The sequence below is a fragment of the Heterodontus francisci genome, chromosome 8 (assembly GCF_036365525.1).
Source record: "Heterodontus francisci isolate sHetFra1 chromosome 8, sHetFra1.hap1, whole genome shotgun sequence".
NCBI classification, from domain to species: Eukaryota; Metazoa; Chordata; class Chondrichthyes; order Heterodontiformes; family Heterodontidae; genus Heterodontus; species Heterodontus francisci.
In genome coordinates, this window is record NC_090378.1 from 107,129,956 (window position 1) to 107,156,987 (window position 27,032).

Genomic DNA, 27,032 nt, shown 5'->3' on the forward strand with positions numbered 1-27,032 from the left:
CATGGAGGTTCGTGAGAACAAAGTTTCTAAGTGATACTTTGTACAGTTTAGAAAGAAAAGAAACAAAGACTTGCATTTATATAGCACCTTTCGTGACTACTGGACGTCTCAGACCACTTTACAGCCATGAAGTCCTTTTGAAATGTAACCACTGTTGTAATCTAGGAAACACAGTATCCAATTTGTGCACAGTAAGCTCCCACAAACAGCAATGTGGTACTGACCAAATAATTTTTTTATGATGTTGATGGGGAGATAAATATTGGCCAGGACACCGGGGATAGCTTCACTGCTTTCCTTTGAAATAGTGCCATGGGATCTTTTACATTCATCTGAGAGAGCAGACAGGGCCTCCGTTTAACATCTCTTTTGAAAAACGGCACCTCCGACAGTGCAGCACACTCTCGGTATTGCAGTGGAGTGTTGGCCTTGACTTTTCTGCTCCAGTCCTGGAGCAGGACGTGAACTTAGAATCTGCTGACTCAAGCGTGAGTGCTACCAACTAAGCCACAGCTGACACACAAGCAAATAGGTAGAGTGCTGAATGAGTTTGTGCAGAATGCACCTTGAGAGGCTGATGAGTGGAGGATATGGAGATTTTAAGGCTTGAGATCATGGACAAAATTTATAGTGATGGTGACGATTGAGCTTGATACAGAATCGGGTGATTATTTTGGAGGTGGAATTCGACAGTCTTTGTAAAGCATAGCTGACGAGGTTTCAAGTTCAGCTCTGCACCAATGTTGGATGTGGTCGGCTTCAGCTTGAGTGCTCATCGGGGAAGGAGAATGCAATTGGAAGCTGAGGTTTGCAGCTTTTGTCATAAGGCCAACTGTATGACTTCTGTCTGATAAATGTTGGGCTGTCAAGGTTATGCTTCATTAATGCATTGTGTAACTGTGAAGAAAGTCATGGAAGCGATGATGACCGCACGCATATGCAGGCTTCAAGATGATGTCACTGAGAGAAAGCATCTAGACAAGGAAAAGGAGGGGGCTAAACAGTATGTAGTCAAAATGTTAAAGAATGGAAAACTGCAATTACAAAATCTTTAGCCACATGGTGATGGGATCACTGTTATTTCTTCCTATTTTTTGCTGAAGTAAGCTGATGGCGCCTATGGCTGACTCTACTGTTCTTTTAAAATATAAAATTAGTGCTCAAATTTTCATTTTTTTGATTTTCCCTTTACACGGCTGCCATTTTATCGATAACAGATATTGGAAACAATCTTGATCAACCTGTTGGTGGTAGCACAAAGATGTTTCTACACTCGGGACCAGAATGGTTACTTGTTGAAATGCCAGTCATTATACCTGCTGACTAGTTGCAACTATCTTGGTACAGTATGAATGAACTGATGTAGCACACAACATATTATCTTAGAAGTTCCACTCCCAATATCCTAACCAGCAATGGTTATATTGATTTTAAGAAATGGTCAAATATGTCTTGTGGTTTGGAGCGAAAAGACATTGGACATATAAAGAGCAAAGGAGTTTCAAGCTGAGGGATATGTTTGGCAGCTGCTTCTGCTTGGCACTGAAGTGTCCCACACATGGTCTCAATTTCTTCACTGCTAGAAGATGTGCAAGATTTCACAAAATTGCTTCTGAATTTCTGGATACAGTTTTAATTCTTGATAATTGTTTCTGTTTGAATAAAATTTCCATTTATATGTGTGGATCTGTATACAATATTTTATAAGCCTTAATTCTGTTTCCTCTTTGTGTTTTCTGTAAATTATGGTAAAGGTAAATTTGCTAGCATGTGGAAAAGATTAACTTGAATTTTGGTTTTGTATTTGCCCATGAATCAGCAAGTAGTAAACTTGCCGGAATTCTGCTTTAGCACTCTACTTGAAAAATTATATAGAATTGAGAACTAATTTATTTGCACATTAATTAGAAATGCATTTGTTCCTCTGTTACAGTGAATGTCACTTCAAATGCATCAAAACAGAAGCCTATCCAACCAAAGCCCATCCTCATTCCAGCTTTACCCGTCTCACAGCTTAGTCCAGGACTAACTGGGAAAACCATTCTCATCCAACCAGTTCAAAATTTGATGTCTGTCCTAAAAAAACAACCGATAAAAATCTGTCCAGCTCCTGCTGGTGAGTACTTTATGGTTTAAAATATTATATCCCTGTGGTTGTGGATCTATTTTTATAGTGTCCTCTGTTACATATTGTAACAGCAATATCTCATCTTCCTGACACACCAACTTTTTCTCTACAAAACTGCCGCAATCATGCCTTGAAAGCTGTTGATGTTTTTCTGCCGCAACTCTGTCCAGGGACACTACAGATTACATAGATAGCGAAGGGCATAGTTGAAACACAACAATGTAAAACATAGCAATAAATGTCTCTTTGAGAAAGGGCTGAGGGAGGCAACCAAGATTATTGGAGAAATGTCTCTGAATAGGTTTAACTTGATGCCTTCGCATTTCTGCAGACTGTGGTCGTAGGTTCTTGAGCTGCAAGTCTTGACACCCTTGCTTGAAGCAAATCAAACTTAAGGTGCACCGGAAATGGAAGCACTTCCGGTCTGGTGGACTAGCTGGATACTAAATATCTTTCTCCAGGTTTTCTCCCAACTTGATCATGCATGTCTTGCCGCTCGATCATGACACCAAGCATATTGATGCAACATTCTAATCAAATGAGGATAGCATTTCATGTCACCTGGTTAATCGGGGATAGGCAGTCATTTACAATGAGTGGAAAGGGGACTGTAAATCAATAACTGCTCCTCATTGGAAAATGAAGGCACATAAAAGTGTGCTGTGGGGTGAAATATGTGTGATGTTTGATATTCTGCTTTCTGCAATGCATGACTATAATTTTTAACGATTACTGCTACCCTTTTGATAGGAAGGGTATGTCTTTTCCCAAGAAAGTGAGTGATCACTAAAAGCTTTGAAGAAGTAAGAGTCAAACATGTCAACAATATTCAGAGTAGCTCTGTGAAGCCAAAGCTTGATTACAAGGCTCTACTTGATAAAGCAGCAGGTCATGTCAGCTTGGCACAGCAAATCTTTTATGAAACCTCCAAACCTTATTTCCAAGGTTTTCCACCCTTGGATAGAAAATACATGAAGAGCCATTTGCAGCATCTCCAGGTCCTCTCCAGCTGTCCAGTTGACTCCAGTATGGCTGTAGTTTGGTTAAGAGGGGCACCTGCACAAGTTTGTGGCAAAATGGCAGAGTCATTCCAGATGTTTGAGATGACTGAACACTTATTGGGTTATCATTGCATCCTTAAATCAGGATAATTAACTAAGATGGACAAATTATTTGTATTGGATACTCAGAGTTCATTCTTAACCAACACCTGGAGTGCATCTTATTTATTATCATCAAAAAGATGGAGGACTCTGCTTGATACCAAACCGAGAAGTTTCAAACACTTTTCTTAAGTGGGGAAAGCTAAAGATAAGTGAGTCAATCTGGTTATCAGCCAAAGCTGTAAAAGGCACTCATTTCAACATGGGAGAGTCACCAATAGTGTGAGAGATGAAACTTCCAAAGGAAAGTGTCTGTGGGCACACCAGGAGCCAGGCTTTTTGCCACATGCCTCTGTAGATGTTTTGTACCTTGAGATGTCGAATTTCTTATTGGTGGATAATTTGGTACCTTATTGTCCAATAGAAATTGAATTGACACTGACCAGACACATTATTTAGAGGATCCTTATGGCCAACAGACAAAAGAGACTCTTCTTCGGTTAGCCCCGATACCAACCACATTTTCTTCCTTCTCTTTTAATGGCTGGAATAAATGTATCTGTTATCTGTGATTTCAACAAAACTGAGTACATTTTCTGCCTCAGCTTTATTATAGTTCAGATTCTTCCAGATCCCTCTGTATTCAATTTCACAGCAAAATACAGTTTCCACAGGCAATCTGCATCTCCAATTACATAAAACAGAAACGTTTACATGTGCCATGAAGGAAAGGAACACACGGCCAGGTAAACAACTAGCCTTTTACTGAGAGAGTTTGCACCCATCATGCAACCTTGGGTTATCAGAAAGGTATAAAACAACAAACTGTCAGGCTGGGGCTAAAATTAGCAATCTAACTTACTCATAATATTTACACAGAAGTAAAATGTATGCACTGAACAATTTACCCGTAGTCTTTGCATGCTAACTTAAACTGTTTGGAAAGTGTCAAAGATTCTGAAAAGGACTTCAAAGATTGTAATAAGGCTACTGAAATTCCTAGTTTACTACATTAAAATGTAAACCAATGATTCAAGCAAGGAAAATGCACAATAGGGAAAGCCAGCCACACTCAATACAGATTTTTGCCACCCCAGATCAGAAGATTTCTTTTGCAGTGGGAAAATTACTTTCAAGAAACCTCCAATTCTTTCTCAGCAGGTTCATGGTAAATATACAAATTTATTTCTATCGAATGACTGAATGGGTTGCTTTGACTTCTTGAGAGTTGCTAACTTGGTCTGTCATTTCAGTGACAGACAGCAACTTCTATCTTTGACCGTAATGGCAGATTTGTGTGTGTTAATAGTTCACCACAAGAACACAAGAAATAGGAGCAGGAGTAGACCATAAGGCCCATCGAGCCTGCTCCGCCATTCAAAATGATCATGGCTGATCTTAGGATTCAACTCCACTTTCCCTCCCGCCCGCTCGCTCACTGTACCCCTTCATTCCCTGAGAGACCAAACATCTGTCTATTCAGCCTCCAATGTATTCAATGATGGGAAAACCACAACCCTCCAGGGGTAGAGAATTCCAAAGATTAATAACCCTTTGTGTGAAATAATTTCTCCTCATCTCAGTCCTAAATGATTGGCCCCTTATCCTGAGACTGTGCCCCTGTGTTTTAGATTCCCCGACCAGCAGAAATAATCTCTGTCTACCCTATCCAGCCCTTCAGAATCTTTTAAGTTTCAACTAGATCACTCATTGTTCTACACTCCAGAGAATACAGGCCCAATTTACTTAGTCTTATCATAGGACAACCCCCTCATCCCAGGGACCAATTTAGTGAGCCTTCTCTGCACTGTCTCCAATGCAAGTATATGCTTTCTAAAATGTGGCGACCAAAACTGCACACAGTATTCCAGGTGCGGTCTCACCAAAGCCCTGTACAATTGTGGCAATACTTCTTTATTCCTGTACTCCAATCCCCTTGCAATAAAAGTTAACATGCCATTTAGCTTCATAATTGTTTGTTGTACCTGCATGTTAACTTTGTTTTTTGTGCAAGCACAGCCAAGTCTCTTTGAACATCAACATTTACAAGTTGCATAACTTTAAAAAAAAATATTCTGCTTTTTGAATCTTGCGACCAAAATGAATAACTTCACACTGCCCTGCATTATGCTCCATCTGCCATCTTGTTGCCCACTCGTTTAACCTGTCTACCTGTCTATATCTCTTTGCAGGCTCGCTCTCTCTCCCCACAACTCATCTTTCCACCTACCTTTGTATCATCAGCAAACTTAGATACATTACTCTCTGTCTCTTCATCTAAGTCATTTCTATGGATTGTAAATAGCTGAGGCCCCAGCATTGATCCCTGGTGGCATTCCACTGTTTACTGCCTGTCAACTTGGAAATGCTCTGTTTAAGCCCAGTCGTTGGTTAACAGACAGGAAGTGATCATCTATCCATGCTAATATATTACCCCCAACTCCATGAGTCCTTATCTTACTAATTAACCCTTTTCTGATTGATTCAGCTGAAGAAGCTTGATCTGATCAGGTTCTGGTTGACAGCTGCTCCATGCATAGAGGCGGGTTGGTAGTGCAGCTCGTGAGAGGCTACAGAATGTTGACTTGAATGTTTCTGTTGTAAGGCAAGGCAGGAACAAAAAAGGCGAAGGCGAGATCTAATAGCGGTTTCCTGAATCCTATTCTGATAAAGCGACTCGAGAACCTGTTTCCACTGCTATGTAAGCCACAACCAGTGGGCATAAATTCAAGATCATTGTCAATATAGCAAAGTCGTATAATTTTTCAAAAAAATTATACATACTGGGTTGTTAGTGGAGTATTGTATCGAGGATTAACCGGTAGTTCCTCATTGCCATATAAAAGACATGGAGATCATGGAGGATGCGCACCAATCTCTCAAAATATTAAATTGATTGTGAATTAACCAGGTAAATTGAGATATTAAAAAATAAAGTAGCAATACATTGGATCAGCTGAATACTTTAAAAAAAAAACTATTTTGGAATTGATTTGTAATTGTTTCAGGTACAGTTTTTTTTTTTCATAATCATTCCCTGCACCAATCAATAAACAGTGGAGCCTTCAGATAAAGCAATTTTGTGAAGACTTTTACAATGCAAAGCTGTATGTGAATGATGCAAAAAAGGGCATGTAAGCACTGGAGAAAGGTGCAAAAAGGATTAAAAGGCTGAGACCAGAACTGACAGGTTATAGCTAGCAGTAAAGACTGAACAGACTCTTTTGTCTAGAAAAGAGAAGGCTGAGGGGTGACCTAAAAGAGGTCTTTTAAATTATTAAGGGGTTTGATCAGGTAAATGTAGAGATAATGTTTGCATGTGGGGAATCCAAAACAAGGGGTCATAAATACACGATAAGCACGAATAGTACCATAATGAATTTAGGAGAAACTTCTTCAGCCAAAGAATGCTGAGAATGTGCACCTTGTTGCCACATACAGTAACTACAGTAACAACATCATGCATCTAAAGGGAAGTTAGATAAGCACATGAGGGAGAAAGGAATAGAAGGATATGCAGATAGGGAGGGAGGAGGCTCGCGTGGAGCATAAACTCCATGCTAGACCCGTTGGGCTAAAAGACCTGTTTGTGCTGTAAATCTGATGGAATTCTATATAACCTCTATGTAAAGAGTTCAGATTTCCAGCCAAAAGTAACCTTGGAGAATTCTCTGTATTTAATCAGTTCATGAAATTCATGTTGCCAGTCATTCAGAATGAAAGATGTAATAGTGTGAATTGTTGCATATAATGCTAATTGTACCTTTATTGTTCTGGATTTCCCCAATCAGCAGAAATAGTCTCTCTATTTCTACCCTAGCAGATTCCTTTCCGATGTTAAATATCCTTGAACCTTTACAGAATTAAGGGAATACAAGTAAAGTCTTAAATCTAAACCAGCTTAAATGTATTTTTTCTTTTTTTAAAAAAGAAAATAGTCAGAACAGTCTAAAAATCGAAAAGTTTCTTTTCATGTTCCTTTGTAACAATATGAAAAGTTGGCATTGGTTCAGTACTGCCAAGCTTTTGTTCAATTTTACTAATTTTGCCTTATTGTTTAATGTGTCCAATTCATGGAAAAAGAGTGGGAATCCCCCCCCCCCCCCAACTGTCTCTCCAACTATTGCGCACAAACTCTCAATCATTATGAATAATGTGCATTTGCACTGTTATTCAAAATAATGAATCATTAACTCAGCCAACAACAACTTGCAGGTATGTAGAATCTTTAATGTAGTAAGACATCCTAACATGCTTCACAGTAGAGGCCTGCTACCCGACCCGAACCCGAAGGGGCCCGATGACATGTCTGGTTTGGGTCGGCTTGGGCCCATCTTCTGGGGCTGGCTTTCGGGCTCGGGTTGGATCATGCTGAGTCCGGGTCAGGCTGGTCACACACTGCAAGGTGCTATGCTGGTAAATATTGAAATTAAAAAAACTTAGCTGAGCTGGGAGTCCGGGACGAAACTGAGTCACAATGATGTCATCACGCATGCGCTGCAGCTCGGTGGAGCTTCCCTGTGGGAAGGTAAGTAAAGTGATGGTCGGGTCGGGCTTGGGTTGGGTCAAGTAGTGGCGGGTTCGGGTCGGATCAGGCTCGGGGCAAAATCGGAGGGACTCTGGCTGGGTCAGGCTCGGGTCCGCTGTGGCTCGGTCGGGTTCTTTTTACTGACCTAAAGCAGGCCTCTACTTCACAGGAGTGTTCTCAAACAATATTTGACACCAAGCCACATAAGGAGATATCAGGACTGGTGACCACATGCTTGGTCTAAAAAGTAGGTTTTGAGGAGCATTTAAAGGAGGAGAGAGAGGCAGAGAGGTTTAGGGAGGGAATCCCAGAGTTTAGGGAGGTGAAGGTACAGCTGCCAGTAGTGGAATAACTTAAAATCTGGATGCACAAGAAAGCAGAATTGTAAGAGTGTCAATATATAGGAGGTTTGTTGGGCGAGAGGTGGTCACTGAGATAGGAATGGCCGAGGCTATGGAACTATTTGCAAACAAGGATGGAAATTTTTAAATTGAGTTTCCCGGTCTGGCAGTGTAAGTTGCAAAGCACAGGTTGGCTGGTGATTAGGACTTGGTGTGAGTTAGGATACAGTGCTTTGTGGTCCAGCCACATCTGGCAGTGAATGGCTAAACCAGTTGTCAGCATATACATTGAAGTCTGCATCTCTCAGACATAAGGAAGCAGAGATGAGGGCCATGCCAGAGGAAAGGCCAGGATGAGAGAGAATGATGGTTTTAATGGGGTCTAGGGGATTAAAAGTGGACGTGACGGTGTGGTTGAGCAAATTGGTAGATGCAGAAATTTCACGGTAATTGAGGGCCAAAGGCTTGGCAGTTGGTATTTTGAAAGTAGTTTTAAGTCAGTTGGTTTTCAGGGTGGATGCAAGGATGTTGGGTTGAGTGTTGTGTGGAGAGGGATACAAGGAAGTGATCAGAGATGGCCTTAGCTGTGAATGACACCAGGAGAGTAGAGAGGCTATGTGAGATGGTGAGGTCGAGGGGGTGGCTGTGAATCAAAGTTCCCTTAAACATTTTGTCGTTGTACGCAGGGCCTATTTAACACATTACCTTCCAGGCTGCTGTGCAGCTGCAATAGCATGGCTTAGTGGGAGCATTGTTGTCAATATGGGTAGGGGAGTTCATATGGAGGAAAAATTCAGGTGAATAGGAAGGCAGTGAACTCAGAAGAGAGCACGATGAACTGAGATGGAAGTTGAAAACATAGAGGCTGAGGAGTTGCTCTGCAGAGGATGAGGGAGGAAATCTGTGAAGATAGATGGGCAGCAGAGAATGATGACCTTAAATGAGAGGCAAGAAGGTAGAACCAGATGAGATGCTCAGAAGAGGAGAAGGTGCCAGAGGAGTGGGGGGATAGACCAAGCTCTGATTTGATGATAAGGTCTCGTCAACTGTACTATCAAGCGACACTTGTTTAGCAATAACCTGCTCACTGTCGCTCAGTTTGGATTCCGCCAGGGCCACTCAGCTCCAGACCTCATTACAGCCTTGGTTTAAACATGGACAAAAGAGCAGAACTCAAGAGATGAGGTGAGAGTGACTACCCTTGACGTCAAGGCAGCATTTGACCGTATGTGGCATCAAGGAGCCCTAGCAAAACTGGAGTCAATGGGAATCAGGGAAAACTCTCTGCTGGTTGGAGTCATACCTAGCACAAAGGAAGGTGGTTGTTGGAGGTCAATCATCTCAGCTCCAGGACATCACTGCAGGAGTTCCTCAGGGTAATGTCCTAGGCCCAACCATCTTCAACTGCTTCATCAATTATCTTCCTTCAATCATAAGGTCAGAAGTGGGGATGTTCGCTGATGATTGCACAATGTTCAGCACCATTCGTGACTCCTCAAATACTGAAGCAGTCCGTGTAGAAATGCAGCAAGACCTGGACAATATCCAGGCTTGGGCTGATAAGTGGCAAGTAAAATTCGCATCACACAAGTGCCAGGCAATAACCATCTCCAACAAGAGAGAATCTAACCATCTCCCCATGACATTCAATGGCATTACGATCGCTGCATCCCCCCCCACTATCAACATTCTGGGCGTGACCATTGACTAGAAACTGAACTGGAGTAGACATATAAATACCATGTCTACAAGAGCAGCTCAGAGGCTAGGAATCCTGAGGCAAGTAACTCACCTTCTGACTCCCCAAAGCCTGTCTACCATCTACAAGACTCAAGTCAGGAGTGTGACTGAATACTCTCCACTTGCCTGGATGGGTGCAGCTCCAACAACACTCTAGAAGCTCGACACCATCCAGGACAAAGCAGCCCACTTGATTGGCACACCATTCACCACCTTCACTCTCTCCACCATCGACGCACAGTGGCAGCAGTGTGTACTATCTACAAGATGCACTGCAGAAATGCACCAAGGATCCTTAGATAGCACCTTCCAAACCTGTGACCTCTACACATAGAAGGACAAGGCCAGCAGATGCATGGGAACACCTCCACCTGCAAGATCCCCTCCAAGCCACATACCATCTTGGCTTGGAATTATATCCCCCTTCCTTCACTGTCGCTGGGAAGGTCAGCAAGAGAGTCTGATAGGGCAGGTGGGGTTGCTGCTCATAAGGAAGCATGTTGAGTATCTCTGAGTTTTGGAGGATACCAAGAGAGGGAAAACCAGGCTTATTTAAGAGTGAGTCAAGTCTGGGATAGTGGCATGAGAGTAGGAAGGTTGGGGAGTGCTGAAGGTTTGGGGTAGGGATTTATGAGGTCAGAGTTTCCGAGAGGGAAGAAATGAAAGGAGCCCTGACAACAGGACAGAGGGCTCCAGGAGGGATGAAGGGAAAAGAAGTAAAGGGGAGCAAAAAGTTGATATAGAAATTGTGGGTTCCAGTTTTGAGTGGCTGCCAAAATGTGCACGTGAACAGACAGGGAAAACTCAGGTTACATCAGTATACAGTATGAACCCGTGACCAGCATTCCTAACAACAGGCACATTTTTGTGCCTTTACCTCACGTCCTAATGACCTTGTCATTCAGTGTTTAAATGCGGAGTGGAAAGGTGTTTGGAATGCCAGTTCCAGCTTTGTTCAGTGATTGAGTTATTTTTGTCATTTCAGTAAGGAGTGATGAAGTAATTTGCAAAGTATTGTGATCAGGTGGTACCTTGAATGCTGCCTCCTGATGAGTTAAGCTGCTAAAAAAATATTCAGTTTAATTGAAGAACTTTAATTTTTTTCATCTCTCTTAATTGAACTAAACTCAATCTTTGGAAGTTGGGTCCAGTGAGAGAGAGAATTTCCATTTACAATATTTCAAAGAGTGCTTGCATTAACGGATGATCAGTATGGTAGATATTATGAACATGTTTGCATTCATTGGAGTCTATTTTTTGTTTATTCATTCATATGATGTGGCCGTCACTGGCCAGGCAAGCATTTATTGCCCATCCCTAAATGCCCTTGAGAAGGTGGTGGTGAGCTGCCTTCTTGAACAGCTGCAGTCCATTTGGGGTAGGTACACCCACAGTGCTGTTAGGAAGGGAGTTTCAAGATTTTGACCCAGCGACCGTGAAGGAACGGCGATATAGTTCCAAGTCAGGATGGTGTGTGGATTGGAGGGGAACTTGCAGGTGGTGGTGTTCCCATGCATCTGCTGCTCTTGTCCTTCGAGGTGGTAGAGGTCATGGGTTAGGAAGGTGCTGTCAAAGGAGCCTTGGTGCGTTGCTGCAGTGCATTTTGTATATGGTACACACTACTGCCACTGTGTCGGTGGTGGAGGGAGTGAATCTTTGTAGATGGTGTGCCAATCAAGCGGGCTGCTTTGTCCTGGATGGCGTCGGGCTTCTTGACTGTTGTTGGAGCTGCACTCATCCAGGCAAGTGGAGAGCATTCAGTCACACTCCTGACTTGTGCCTTGTAGGTGGTGGACAGACTTTGGGGAGTCGGGAGGTGAGTTACTTGCCATAGGATTCCTAGCCTCTGAGCTGCTCTTGTAGCCATTGTGTTTATATGGCTACTCCAGTTCAGTTTCTGGTCAATGGTAACGCCCAGGATGTTGATCATGGGGGATTCAGCGATGGTAATGCCGTTGAATGTCGAGGAGAGATGGTTAGATTCTCTCTTGTTGGAGATCGTCATTGCCAGGCACTTGTGTGGCGTGAATGTTACTTGCCACTTTTCAGCCCAAGCCTGGATATTGTCCGGGTCTTGCTGCATTTCTACACTGACTGCTTCAGTATCTGAGGAGTCGCGAATGATGCTGACCATTGTGCAATCATTAGCGAACATCCCCACTTCTGGCCTTATGATTGAAGGAAGGTCATTAATGAAGCAACTGAAGATGGTTGGGCCTCGGACACTACCCTGAGGAACTCCTGTAGTGATGTCCTGGAGCTCAGATGACTGACCTCCAACAACCACAACCATCTTCCTTTGCACTAGGTATGACTCCAACCAGCAGAGTGTTTTCCCCCTGATTCCCATTGATCTCAGTTTTGCTCGGGCTCCTTGATGCCATACTCGGTCAAATGCTGCCTTGATGTTAAGGGCAGTCACTCTCACCTCACCTCTTGAGTTCAGCTGTTTTGTCCATGTTTGAACCAAGGCTGTAATGAGGTCAGGAGCCCAAACTGAGCATCACTGAGCAGGTTATTTCTAAGCAAGTGCCGCTTGTTAACACTGTTGATGACACTTTTCATCACTTTGCTGATTTGAGTGTCGACTGGTGGGGTGGAATTGGCTGGGTTGGATTTGTCCTGCTTTCACTGGAACAGCTACAACGAGTGGGTGCTGTGCTAATAAGACACACTGAGAGTCTGATTTTTTTTCACATGCAATTTTGGCCCTAATTGTTTCCTATAATTTGAACTGTCTGGAAGATCAAAAACAGACACTTGGAGGTTTTAGCACTGAGGTGCTGATTAGCCACAATTTTCATGAAGGCGTGGAGTGGGTTGACTCTCAATTGGAGGTTTCAGGATGGATCAAGGACTGAGTGAGAAGATGTACAGGTTCTCAGCTGTGGCATAGGAGGTCCAGAGAATGAAGGATGTTGTGTACCAGTGGGAGGAGGGACGCTACCTCTCCTTCCTCTCCCTCTCTGTTGTCGGAGTTGGTGCTGCTCTGCCTGGCCTGGTGTCCACCACCCATTCTTTCTGCAGCTTAAGGGGAACCCCTAACAAGATGCCCAAAACCAAGCACCTCCTTTCTCCTGATAACCAATATAAGGTAGGGTAGCCCAGCATTTTATTTAGGTGAAATCCTCAGAGAATTTCTGGCTTTTTGTGGTATATATTCACGATTTGGACATAAATGTAGGGGGCATGATCAAGAAGTTTGCAGATGGCACAAAGATTGGCCGTGTGGTAGTTAGCGAGGAGGATAGCTGTAGACTGCTGGAAGGTATTGATGGTCTGGTCAGATGGGCAGAAAGGTGGCAGATGGAATTCAACCTGGATAAGTGTGAGCTCATGCATTTGGGGAGGTCAGACAAGGCAAAGGGATACAAGATTAATAGGAAAATACTGAGAAATGTAGAGAAAGTGAGGGACCTTGGAGTGAATGTCCACAGATCCCTGAAGGTAGCAGGACAGGTCGATAAGGTGGTCAAGAAGGCATATGGAATCCTTTCCTTTATAATCCGAGATACAGAATACAAGAGCAGGGAGGTTATGCTGGAACTGTATAACTCATTGGTTAGGCCACAACTTGAGTACTGTGTGCAGTTCTGGTCACCTCATGACAGAAAAAATGTAATTGCACGAGAGAGGAGATTTAGGAGAATGTTGCTGGAAAAATGCATCTATGAGGAAAGATTGGTTCAACTGGGGTTGTTCTCCTTGGAACAGAGGAGGCTGAGGGGAGATTTGATTGAGATGTACAAAATTGTGAGGGGCCTGGATAGAGTGGATGTGAAGGGCCTCTTTACCTTAGCAGAGAGGTCAGTGACCAGGGAGCATAGATTTAAAGTGATTGCTAGAAAGATTAGAGGGGAGATGAGGAAAAACTTTTTCACCCAGAGGGTGGTGGGGGTCTGGAATTCACTGCCTGAAAGGGTAATTGAGGCAGAGATCCTTAAGTCCTTCAAAAGGAGTCTGGATATGCATCTCAAGTAATCTGCAGGGCTAAGGCCCAAATGCTGGAGGGTGGGATCAGATGGAATGGATCATTTTTTGGCCGGCACAGACACAATGGGCCAAGTGGCCTCTTTTTTCTGTGCTGTAAACTTCCCGTGATTCTATAAATGTTGATAAAGTGTTGAAGTCTTGACAAAATGTCCTGAAAAGTCTCGCACTGAGTTTTAAAGTCCTCTTCAAACCTCCAGCAGCAAGTGCATGGTAAAATGTGATGTGCTTTTCAAAGTGCTCCAAATGCTCAGCAATGACTTGATGACCCCTAATGGTGGCCAGCTGAGGGGGAGGGGCCGTTGGGTCACGCTTTATCTGCCAAAATGCCATGCAACTTCAGTGAACGCAAGCAGATAAATCTAAATTACAGTCAACCCCTTAATGATCATCTGGGCAGCTGTCCCTGGTGCAAACTTCAACCCCTTTATTGGGGAGGTGTCTTGTGCTAAATATGAGCTAAATCAGCATTTCAGCTGAAGGCCCCATCTTAGCTACCTTGGAGGCTCTTGAGTACCGTCATAGTGCAGTTTTTTTTTCTCCTCTAAAACTAAGAGGGGGTTGTATACCTTTCAGGTAGATTCATAGAGAGATACAGCACTGAAACAGGCCCTTCGGCCCACTGAGTCTGTGCCGACCAACAACCACCCATTTATACTAATCCTACATTAATCCCATATTCCCGACCACATCCCCACCATTCTCCTACCACCTACCTGCGCTAGGGGCAATTTACAATGGCCAATTTACCTATCAACCTGCAAGTCTTTGGCTGTAGGTGGAAACCGGAACACCCAGCGGAAACCCACGTGGTCATAGGGAGAACTTGCAAACTCCACACAGGCAATACCCAGAACTGAACCCGGGTCACTGGAGCTCTGAGGCTGCGGTGGTAACCACTGCGCCACTGCAGCAACTCTCCAAGGTTCCTTAGATCGCCCCTTCCAAACCCGCGACCTCTGCTACCTGGAAGAACAGGGACAACAGACGCATGGCAACCACCACCTGCATGTTCCCCTCCAAGTCACATAACATCCTAACTTGGAATTATATTGCCTTTCGAGAGAAGCTTTTAGGTTCTCTGGGCACAGTGTGCTAGCAGCAAGTCTGTTTCCTAGGCAACAGCAGAAGAGGGGGGGCCACCTGCTCTATTGTATCAGTTGATTGTGGGTAAAGACTGGCTCGAACCAGTTTGATCTGGAGACCAGCAAAGCGTGCTCACTGAAGGAAGGATCTCTTTCTTAGCAGATAAATCTACATTGATCTACAGGCTGTGTATTGCCTAAGGAGAGAAAAGACCCCAGAATGGAAATCCTTGTATTGTTGGAGATAGCCAATTCCTTTTTACTTCCAATCTCTAAGAAGTCTTTGCCTCAGGAGTGACTTTCTGTTGCCTGTTTGTGTTTCTTGGAGTTCTGGAATTCTCAGTAAAGTTTCTACTGAAAGACTGCCAATTTAAAAATCCAAATAGATCTGTTATACTCCTTGTTGAAAGAACCTGCTGCAACCAAAGTGCTTGGAATGCCTATCCATTCAAGACTGTTTATTATAATAATTACATTGTGTATTTTTGCGAACTTGTGTTATGAAAAAAGCATTCTACAGTAAAAATGCTCCAGACCTTTGCATTAGCACCCTCAAAATTCAACGATGGAATAGTGGAACAAGAGAATGCACTCATATCCTTTACTGTGAAAGTACAGCACTTAAGCAATTTATAATCCTTGAGCCCCTGGAGGTGATACTGTGATTCAAGTTGTGACTTTAGTAAAATGGAGCAGTATATAACATGCAACAGCCTTAAATGTAGTCCTGAGGTTTCTCCTTGTTAATTTTTTTAATGATTTTGGCCTTCTAGGCCCAATTGAAGTGAACAGATTTTACAGCAAATCAAAATGTCATTATGGTAATCAGTTTCTATGGGGGTGGGAAATCCAAGTAAATATAAGTCCAGCAACATACCTTCATGAATTTATTCAATGCAGCCACACACAGGAGTATTAATATGATGAAATGTATATGAATAACACTAGTCGAACTGACTGGAGCATGGGCATAACCAGAAGACCTTGCAAATCTGTTGCTGAGGAGGATTTGGAGTCTGCCCAACAAAAGAGCTGATGACCATCACTGATAGAACAGTATTAAGTTGGCAGTGAGAAAAATCAAGGGGCTTGTCAAAGAGCAGTGAAGTAAAATATTAGTATATCCACTCCCATGTTGATCAGAATCCCTTTGCCCTGCTGGGTAAGAATCCGCCCCCCAAAGCTTATCACCTGCCAGTCCTCCCACCCCAAAGAAGAAATTGACTACCCCATTCAATGGAGAAAACCATAGGGGACTGAACACCAGCATTCAATTGAAGAAAACCTACTTACTGAGTCTGACCTGAAAATGACTGTCGCACATCAACATGGTTCAGTCATGGCAGCATTTGAACTCCTGTTCTCTGAATTGATAGTCCAGTAACATAACCACTTAGCTACCATGTCTGAATGCCCCTCAGTTTAGCACAAATAGGTACTCAACTTGACTGTCTAAAATTTACATCGGGATTCAGTACAACACTGATTGTTGGACCTTTTGGACCTGGGAGTGGATGCATAAGTTACAGTGGCTGCACTTGAGTTTGCTAAGTTATGAACCACTCGTTCATAGGAAATGCTGGCTGCACCGTATTTAAAAAAAAGTCTCAGCTCTTGTGCATGTATAAACATGGTGGGATATCCATCCCACCACCCTCCTCTGAAATTTGAAATTTTGGCAGGATTCAGTATCAGCTGTCAGGTTCCTGGACTGGTAAAGGCTGATTCCTGATCACTCAGAATCCACCATCAGGGAGCAGTTTTTCAGGTCCAGGAAATTTCAAGAAATGAGGCTGAGCAGAAATGGAAACTGGCTTGCAACATGTGCAGTAGGTTGGATGGAGTTGACAGGGGCTTTTTGGATAGCATAACAAATACTGTAAGAAAATGTACTTCTTCTCCAACTATAACTGGCGTATGCAGGTGTGTGGTGTGAAATTGATCGAGAACGAAACCAGCAAGACGTGGGGACAGTTACCCATCTAAGGTTTCTTCACACAAATGCACGAAGCATAAGCACTAAAATATGCGCGTTAGAAGCACAAATTCAGCTTAAAGGGTATGATGTATTAACCATTACAGAGACAACCTGATCATGATTGGGAGCTTAATATTCCAGTCTCTGGCATCATTGGAAAGGACCTGGGAATTGAGAAGGGAGTAGCAATATTGATAAAAGAAAATAGTGCAGGAGAATGAAGGAATTTCAGCAAGGCTGTTCAGGCAGTTGATGCACTGTTGATGGAATTAAGGAATGACAAAAGATGTAAGATTCTGTCAGGAGTTGTGCACTGACCTCAGGACGTCGTCATGTAGTGGAGAGATGGAGATCAGGGAAGCAGATAGCAAAAAATGGTTGTTATGATGGGAAATTTCAATTTTCACCGGGAGAAACAGGACAGCTCAAGTAGCACAGAAAATGAGTTTGTAGGATGTATTCAGGATAGGTTTCTGCAGCAATATGATTTAGAGCTGACGAAGTAACAAGCCAGAGTGATGCGCAGCGAACAAGCTAAGAGTAAAGTTGCATCTTCAGAACAATGACTATAATATGATTGATTTTGATAGGTTTGAGAGGGAGAAGGGTGAATTACAAAGCAAGGTTTTATATTGAAATAAGGCAAACTTCTCAGAAATGAGCAATGAACTGACCAGAGAAAACTGGTTTGAACTGTTAATTGGTAAAGCTGCAGATAAACAGAGGAAGTATTCGCAGTTTTTGGTACAATGCAAAACCAGTACATACACACTAAAAGGCACATTTTCTACTTGTGTAGTTAAGTAATTGTGGTCAATAAATGAGGTAAGTGTATCAAGCTGAAAGAAAACATTTACACAAATGCCTGGAAAATATAAGTCCAGCAGACTGCGAGAGCTACTGAAAAACAGTGATAGAATGTGATGAGGTGAAAAAGGGGAGTATGAATTAAAAACGTGCAAGGCCCTTTAATGACGGGACATGTGTTATCAATTTTCTAGTGCACTCTGTGACCCAATGGGGCGAATTTTACAGACCACCCTGGGGTGGGGGGAGGTGGGGCTGGAAAATGCCTCCGGGAGAGGCCCGCCACCGGCCTTGATGCCGGGAAGGCCTGGCCCCAGATTGCTGGCGGTGGTGAGGCCTCGTGGTGGATGCCCCTGCCGCTTGACGGTGGGGGTCAAAATTTAAATATTTAATTTTATTAAAAGTAATGAATTAAATACTGACCTGCTCCTGCTGTCTGTCCTGGTGCAATATTCGTGTCGGTGGCCAGCACTCCCCTGCCTTTGGATCTCTGTCTGGAGATCCGATGTGGGACGTTGGTGGGGAGGGCGAAGCAGGTAAGTATTTCAGTGCGGGGGTTGGGAGGAGCCCGGTAAAACTAATGTCATTGGTTCAGGAGATGGTGGGAAGGGGTAAAGATTAAAGTGTATGAACTTTGTGGCAGGGGGAAGGTCAGGTGGGCAGGGGAAGTGTTTTTGGGGGAGAGGGCAAGTAGTTAATTATCTGGTTATTGTGGTTGGGAGAGGGCCAAATAAAATGTTTTTAAATTTTCTTTTCAAATATCTCTCTTTAAAAATTTAAATGAAGTGGAAGGGCTCGAAGCCCTTTAAAAATGGCATCGGCACCTGCACAGTGGTGCCTGATGCTGTTGCCGGAGATGGATTGTCTGCCCCACGCACATCAGCGGTTGGGGGGGTCGGGGGAAGAGTGCGTGGTCGTCCCCAGCCATTTAAATGAGCCGTCACGTCTAATATCACGGCGGCTCCGCAAAGCTTGGTCCATGCACATGGGCTGCCACTGTTTACTGCGGCGGCAACATAAATTCCAGCCCAATGTGTCTGATATGCAGGTAATAAAGCGAACTCCTTGTAGCGAAGTTTGATTTTTGATACTTGACATGCAAACTCCATCACCTGTTGGATCTTAACCTTCATAGCTATAAAAGAACAGAAAATGCTGGAAATCAGTTCTGATCAAACTTTAAAGACCTGAAATGTTGGCTGGAATTTAATGAGGAGGCGGTGACCCTACCCACTGACTGGAAACGTGGGGGCGAGCACGCCTCCGCTGGCCCCCGGAAGCCATGACATTATTTTGTGTGGCTCAGGCAATTAATTGCCTGAGGTTGTGGCTTCTGCCCTTCTGAGGCAGGTCCAAGAGCTGCCAGCCAATCAGTCCCAGCAGCACCACTGGAAATGGACAAGGGAATGTCTATGGATTTAAATGGCCTTCCAAAAGGCATTTGATAAAGTCCCTCAAAAGAGGCTGTTAGCTAAAGATAAAACTCATGGAATTGAAGGCAAATTATTGACCTGGCTGAGCGGTAGGAGACAGAGAGTAGGGATAATGGGGAGTACTACAGTTGGTAGAATGTAACTTGTATCCCGCAAGGACCTTTGGGGGCCTCAACTAATAGTATTTACTAATGATTTAGATGGTGGTAGTTAACCTTATATCCATGACACAAAGATAGGTGGCATTGTAAGCACTGTAGATGAAAAATTACAATAGATTAAGCGAATGGGCAAAATTGTGGCAAATGGATTTCATTGTAGGCCAATGCAAGGTCATCCATTTTCAACCTAAAAAGGATATAAAAGGGTACTTTGTAAATGATGAAAAGCTAGAAACAATGGAGGTCCAAAGAGACTTGAGTGTGCAGGTATATAGATCATTAAACTATCGTGAACAGGTACAGAAAATAATGTAAAAGGCTAATGGAATGCTGGGCTTTATATGTCGAGGACGAGAATACATGAGGATAGAAGTTATGCAGCGGCTATACAAAGCCCTGGTTAGACCACACATGGTGTACTGTGAGGAGTTCTGGTCACCATACCTTAGGAAGGATATGTTGGCCTTGGAGGAAATGCAGTGTAGGTTGCCAGAACGACACACAGGCTCCCAACGGCTAAATTGCTCAAACTAGGGTTGTATTCCCTTGAATTTAGAAGGTTAAGCCATGATTTGTTTTCAAGATAATAGAGGGAACAGGTAGGATATATAGGGACAAACTATTTGCGCTGATTAGGAAAGTCTAGGACTGGGGACATGGTCTAAAACTTGTAACCAGATCTTTCAGGAGTTAAGTTCTACACTTCTACACAAAGGGTGGTGTAAGTTTGGAACAATCTTCCACAAACGGCAATTGTCTCTAGATCAATTATTTTAAATCTGAGAGTGATAGATTTTTGTTAACCGAAGGTAGTTGAAATATGGACCAAGGTGGATATGTGGAGTTAGGTCGCAGATTAGCCATGATCGAATTGAATAGCAGAACAGGCTCAAGGGGCTCCTTCTATACATATATTTTCTGATTGTATTTGGATGAGGACCTGCTTCCTATAGGCACACTTGAACTTTATTCCAGAGATAACAAGGAAAAAAAGTCTCAGCTGGTTAAGGCACGCTGGTTAAGACTGAGCAGTACAGACCAGTAGGGATATAAGTTGTATACCCAATTTATGCTGTTCTGTGAATCTCACCCAGAGGGTTGTGGCAATTAACATTGGCATCCCTGATTTAGGATTGTGAAGATTGACCAGGATTCTGAGTCTGATGACTATCCTGTGACTCTTGCTGGCTTGTAACACAAGGTCATGCGGCCAATTCAAAAAGAGTTTGATTCATGATTTTTGACAATGTGGATGAGAATATATGCTCTGCATGTTTGCTCGGAATGATTTCTGAAGCTGCTTTTAGTGCTCATTTAGTCTGGATTCAGGGAGCCTGTTGAACATGAGCCAGCCTTCTCCCTTTAACCTATTACATTGTGCTTTTAACCAAGTGGCAAAATTGTAGACCTCTGAGGGCCTGTATTCTGCTCTGGAATAAGAATACAATCAGTGGTGTAAAGGCAGAACGTTTCTTCAGATTCACCAGCTTCCAGGAATAGAAGTCAAACAAGTGTTCGTATATAAGGCTTCATTGCATATTTATACATCTTCAAAAGTGAGTTGGAAAGTATAAATTTACATGTCAAGCCTCTGGAACAAATGGACTTAATCTTGTGGGTTTGGGTGAATTCCTAATTGTCCAAAGGCATGGCCTGGCAGGATAAGGAAGAAATGGCTCGTCGCCCTCCAAGTCTTTGGAAATTGGTTGGAGGGAGGGTGGGGGGGGCAATATGCGCGTGGGTACGTAAAGGAGCAGTTTTCAATCTGTGCACCAAAAGGTGAATCCAAGTGTGCACTGAAAGTTGAACTGGAAATGGTTGCTGATTGAAAACCTAACAATTTTAAGAGGTTAGACATGCAGCAGTCAATATATTAATTGAAAAAGATCCCTCTTTAAAGGCTTTTGCAGTTAGCTTTTTTGGTTAAAAGACATCACTTCTGCAACACTCAATATTGTGTTTGTTTATGGGGATAAGCTTAAGCTGTCAATTGTCAATCCAATGCATGAATTTGTAGTGAGTGAAGAGGCCCACTCCTTGATGCTTGAGTTGGTGGAGAGGGGGAAGAAATCAAGTGTAAAGTTAGCTTGTTCTTTTTCAATTAATATGTTGACTGCTGCATGTCTAACCTCTTAAAATTGCTGGGATTTTTAACCTTTTTCACATCGGCCAGGTACAGTCTGCTGTATTTGATTCACTAGCAGAGACCTTATCATTGTTAAAATCTTTATACCCATGGTCAAATCTAATACTTGGCGACAAAGGCCCATGGCCACTTGAAAATGCAAAAAAACCAAGAAATTTTCACGAGTTTTGAAGTGAAAAGATTACTGCCCTGCTTTACGATTCATTTTTGAGTTTATCCCCATAAACAAACGCCAATGTAGAAGCAGTTGAAATCCATCCTTCTCTTTAAGCTATGCGGCCTCATTGTACATGTTGGGTTGAATAGCTAAATTTGGCAATATATGCAAAAGTGAGCAACTAAAGATTTTCAGTTATGCGGATCACAGCTGCCCCCCACCCCCTACAAGAATTGGATGAAAGAAAAGCAGGAACTCTAGGTCAAATTATATCAGTGAGAGATCTGGTGCAAATCTCTTGAATGAGAAACATCACGTCACGTCAGAGTGGGACCTTGAACCTGAAAGCAAATTAATTGAGCTCAAAATTGATGCAATAACTGCCATAAAAAGACGTTCTTCTGAAGAAATAGTTCAGTGGTAATATCAGATTGGCTATCAATCGGGCTGTCTTAGATAGGAAGGATTTATCTGGAACATAAACATTTACAACACTTTCACCACATCAAGCTTGTTAAAGGCTGTGCCTGCACTTGCAGTAGAGTGAATTTGCTAAGCAGAAAGATGATTTGTTAAACTGATTTTTTAAAAATTCGATGTATAATTTCCATTCTGGAACAAATGTGCTGTGGATGAGCTAAATGCTTGAATACTTGATTCTCTTCAAAACATTGTTAATATAAATGCTACTGTCCCAGAAAATGTGCAGCTTGTTTGCTGGGAAATTTGAAGCTCTCCAATATTAGTGACTGACCCAGAATTGTATTTTTAAAAAAAAGTAATCAAGAACCGCAGTTTTCAGCTTCATGCGTTCTGTATTGTGCAGCCAGTTATTCAGAATCGAGGGATTTTTTGCCCTAAGGTTGATGTAGAGCCTTTTAGTAGTTTTGATCAATACAATCACAGAGGTCATGCACAAAACATTAAGCAACATGATTTGATTTTTAATCCTCTTTATGATTTAGAGATACAGCACTGAAACAGGCCCTTCGGCCCACCGAGTCTGTGCCGACCATTAACCACCCATTTATACTAATCCTACACTAATCCCATATTCCTACCACATCCTTACCTGTCCCTATATTTCCCTACCACCTACCAATACTGGGGGCAATTTATAATGGCCAATTTACCCATCAACCTGCAAGTCTTTTGGCTGTGGGAGGAAACCGGAGCGCCCGGAGGAAACCCACGCAGACACAGGGAGAACTTGCAAACTCCACACAGGCAGTACCCAGAATTGAACCCGGGTCGCTGGAGCTGTGAGGCTGCAGTGCTAACCACTGCGCCACTGTGCCGCAACATATCCATATGATGTAAATAAGCCTTTGTATGTTGGTTTGAAGCTCCTGTTTTTTATTTTGGATTGAGAGTTCAGCAGGGGCTTTTTGGATACATTAATTCAGCCATTGCCTGCAATCTTAAATGCATAGACTTGATCTGTGATATGCTTATCAATCAGATTATCTTATTGGATCAGTTTTTTTAATAAAAGTTGTGATGGACTTGGCTAATTAGTTAATTTTAGATTAGTGTAAATATAAATTGGTTCAGGTTAATTCGACCATTCATAGAAACATGTAAAGTAATGGTTGAGTTGCTGTGTCACAAAATTGTGCTTGTTCAGTGATGCTTGTCTGGTTTGTTCCCTGCCTTAGGTCAGCCTATTGTGATCCCTCAGCCCGCAGTGGTACAGCTTCAGCCCCAAGGTCTTCCTGCTTCCCACCCTGTTATAAACATCGCTGGTGGAGCCAGCCACATCAGCACAGAACCGGTGAGAGTACTGACACCTGCAAACAGGAGCACGATGAATGGAAAAGCTTCAATGGCAAAAACAGTCATTCCAACACCTGCACCCCATGGAGTCAGCAACAAGAAGACAGATGTAAATTTTACTTTTTTTGTGTTCTTAAAGCATATTTCTAATAGTCTTGTTTTCTTCACTCAAGGATGTGCCGAACAGCTGAGTTTCTGTAGCTTTTGTCATTTATTGGTGAAGCATGAGATTAACTATTACAGGCCATTCATTCCAACTGGTCTTTGGCATTTGTACTCCTCACTAGATTCTTCACATCCCTCTTCATCGCACCCCACCAGCATATTCTTCTATTCCTTTCTCACGTGCTTATCTAGCTTTCCCTTAAATGCATCTATGCTAATCGCCTCGACTACTCCTTGTGGTAGCAAGGTCCACATTCTAACCAATCTCGGGGGAAATAAATTTTTTCTGAATTCTCTGTTGGATTTATGAGTATCTATCATACTTAAAACCCCTAGTTTTGGTCTCTTCCACAAGTGGAAACGTCATTTCTGCTGGAAGATGGAAGAGAACTGACTACTGCAGCATCCAAGCTGCAGCCTGAGGACCAGTGAACCATTGCAGTCTGGCCAGGCAGTTCAACTTATCTTGCCATTAATATTTTTTATTAATTGAGGTTTGTCCTATTTGAATTTAGTGAACCTGGAAATTTGCAGAGGACTGTTCTTGGCACTATTGCCTCTCTGAATAAATCCGAAGTAAGAACACTAAGATCTGTTAGGATGTGCAGCTTGAGATAATGTCAAATTAATGGAATGTTGATTTGATCCTTATGAAAACGCAAAACTTGGACATGGCTGATTGTTGACAAAACTCTAGCTTTTTTTAATCCAGCTGAGAGTTCTGAGATTTCAATCATAGATTTTCCCCAAGTGAAGGTAATTCACCTTTTAACTAGCCTACTGCTGAAATCCGGAATGAGACATGATGCTGCTTGGAGGTTGCTGGAATCTAGTTTATTACACTTGGCAAAAACAGATGAGGAGGCGAAAGGGAGGAAAATCACAATAGAAAGGATTTTGGGAGGCAAAGATAGAGGAGGGGGAAGAGTGAGTTGAGGGATCAATGTCTGCGAGAATGTGAGGGATGTGGGGAGAAACTGTTGCAAAATCGAGGACAAATGGAAGTGAAGGAAATGAGAGGAACAGGAATGAAATTGGAGGAAGTAAATTGCAGGTCCAAGGATAGCTTTTAACCATGAACCTCACTCTAGTGATTTAAATTAGCTGTGCCACACTCATTAGTGACACATGATGTTCCCACAGGCAATACAATTGTGTTTTTAATGCATTTTTTGTTAGATTTGTGTTCTGGAAGTTTTAAGTTCCTGATTTAGATGTTTTTTTCACTTAGTATCCCTAAGTACTGAGTTAATGGAAACTGATAGAAATAAAAAAATGATTATGCAATTTGGAACAAAAAATGCAGTGTCAGCTGGTGAATTGATACATCATCTGTAGTGTTGATGTGAAGCAACTTCCCTTTGTAGTTATCGTGTAAATGCAACTTGAATCCAGAATTGGGCGGCACAGTGGCGCAGTGGTTAGCACTGCAGCCTCACGGCTCTAGCGACCCGGGTTCAATTCTGGGTACTGCCTGTGTGGAGTTTGCAAGTTCTCCCTGTGACCGCGTGGGTTTTCGCCGGGTGCTCCGGTTTCCTCCCACAAGCCAAAAGACTTGCAGGTTGATAGGTAAATTGGCCATTATAAATTGTCACTAGTATAGGTAGGTGGTAGGGAAATATAGGAACAGGTGGGGATGTTTGGTGGGAATATAGAATTAGTGTAGGATTAGTATAAATGGGTGGTTGATGTTCGGCACAGACTCGGTGGGCCGAAGGGCCTGTTTCAGTGCTGTATCTCTAATCTAATCTAATCTAATCATAGGCCTGTGTGATGAAGTTCATTGGGCTTTAATGTTCAATTTGCACTGCACAACTTTAATGTTAATGTGCAGTCTAAACCACTCTTGATGCTGCTAAGCTTGTAGTGTAAATGTACCCAGAAAGAGAGAGGCTTATGTAGCCAATGTTGCCCTTAATAATATGTGAGAAATGGATGAGGACAAGTTTTTGGCTATTTATCTACCCAGAAAATATTTCCAGTCTCCTCCTCATAACATGGAGCATTGTCTGAAATGATTCCAAAGTTTTTGCTTCCACAAATGTACGTAGAAGTTTATTCCACAAAGTCACAGAATTGTTAGAGCACAGAAGGAGACCATTTGGCCCCTCATGTCTGCACTGCTCACCGAAGGAGCAATTTACCTAGTGCTACTCCCCAGCCTTCTCTGCGTAACCCTGGACATTCTTTCTTTTCAGATAACAATCCACTTCCCTCTTGAAGTGCATTAGGTAGTGCATTACAGATCCTAACCACAAGCTGCGTGAAAAAGTTTTTCCTCATTTCGCATTGCTTCTTTTGCCAATTATCTTAACTCTGTGCCCTCTTGTTCTTGAATCCTTCCACCAATGGGAACAGTTTTTCCCTATTTACTCTGTCAAGACCCCTCATGATTTTGAATACCTCTATTAAATCTCTTCCTTGGAGAAGAGAAGGTTGACAGTCTATACTTTTCCCATCTATATATGCAACTGAAGTTCTTCATCCCTGGAACCATTCGCCTGAATCTTTTCTGTACTCTCTCTCATGTCTTCACATCTTTCCTAAAGTCTGGCGCCCAGAACTGCGCACATTTGAGGCCGAAGCAGTGTTCTATACAAGTTTAACATAACTTGCTTGCTTTTGTTCTCTGTGCCCCTATGAATAAAGCCCAGGATACTGTCTGCTTTATTAACTACTCTCTCACGCTGTCCTGCCACCTTCAATGATTTATGCACATATCCACCCAGGTCCCTCTGCTCCTGAACCCCCTTTAGAATTGTACCTTTCATTTTATATTGTCTCTTCGTGTTCTTCCTACCAAAATGAATCACTTCACACTTCTCTGCGTTAAATTTCATCTGCCACTTGTCTGCCCATTCCACCAACCTGTGTCTATGTCCTTTTGAAGTTCTACACTATCCTCCTCACAGTTCACAATGCTTCCAAGTTTCGTATCATCTGAAAACTTTGAAATTGTGCCCTCTTCACCAAGATCTAGGTCATTAATATATATCAGGAAAAGCAAGGATCTAATACTGGGGAGCTCCATTACAAACCTTCCTCCAATCCGAAAAGCATCCATGACCCATTACTCTGTTTCCTGTCACTCAGCCAATTTCTTATCTGTGTTGCAACTTTTATTCCATAAGTTTAACTTTGCTCAGATTTATTGCCTTTTGTTTAAACAACCATTTGTTCACATCAGTCCTAATATTGTTTTTCACTAGTTTTGAACTTGTGGACCCTTGTCTTTTTTCAAAATTGAGTTTGAAATCATCTTTTGGATTTACCTTTTCTATCATATTTACCACCTCAAGAACTTAAATTGTGGCTTTTGAGGCTTTTGTTTCTCCAACCTTTTTCTTATAGCTTAGTTCCCTGACACTAGAAATCACTGTCCTCTGCACTTTGTTCAACCACTTTGTTATGTCTCAGTATCACAACTCAAGACATCTGACCAGAGAAGGGTACAGTTATAGTTTAAACATGATGTCTTCTGAACTGTACTTAGC

General features: G+C 42.6%; 1 protein-coding gene across 2 annotated transcripts in view; it reads left to right on the top strand.

Moving 5' to 3' along the window:
* Positions 1–27,032, top strand: part of atf6 (activating transcription factor 6) — a 516,610-nt gene that overhangs the window by 46,460 nt on the left and 443,118 nt on the right. For both annotated transcript variants that reach the window (XM_068037874.1, XM_068037875.1), the window contains exons 6-7: positions 1,934–2,116; positions 23,256–23,482. In XM_068037874.1, the coding sequence (XP_067893975.1) occupies positions 1,934–2,116; positions 23,256–23,482 (410 nt within the window). The remainder of the gene's footprint in view (positions 1–1,933; positions 2,117–23,255; positions 23,483–27,032) is intronic.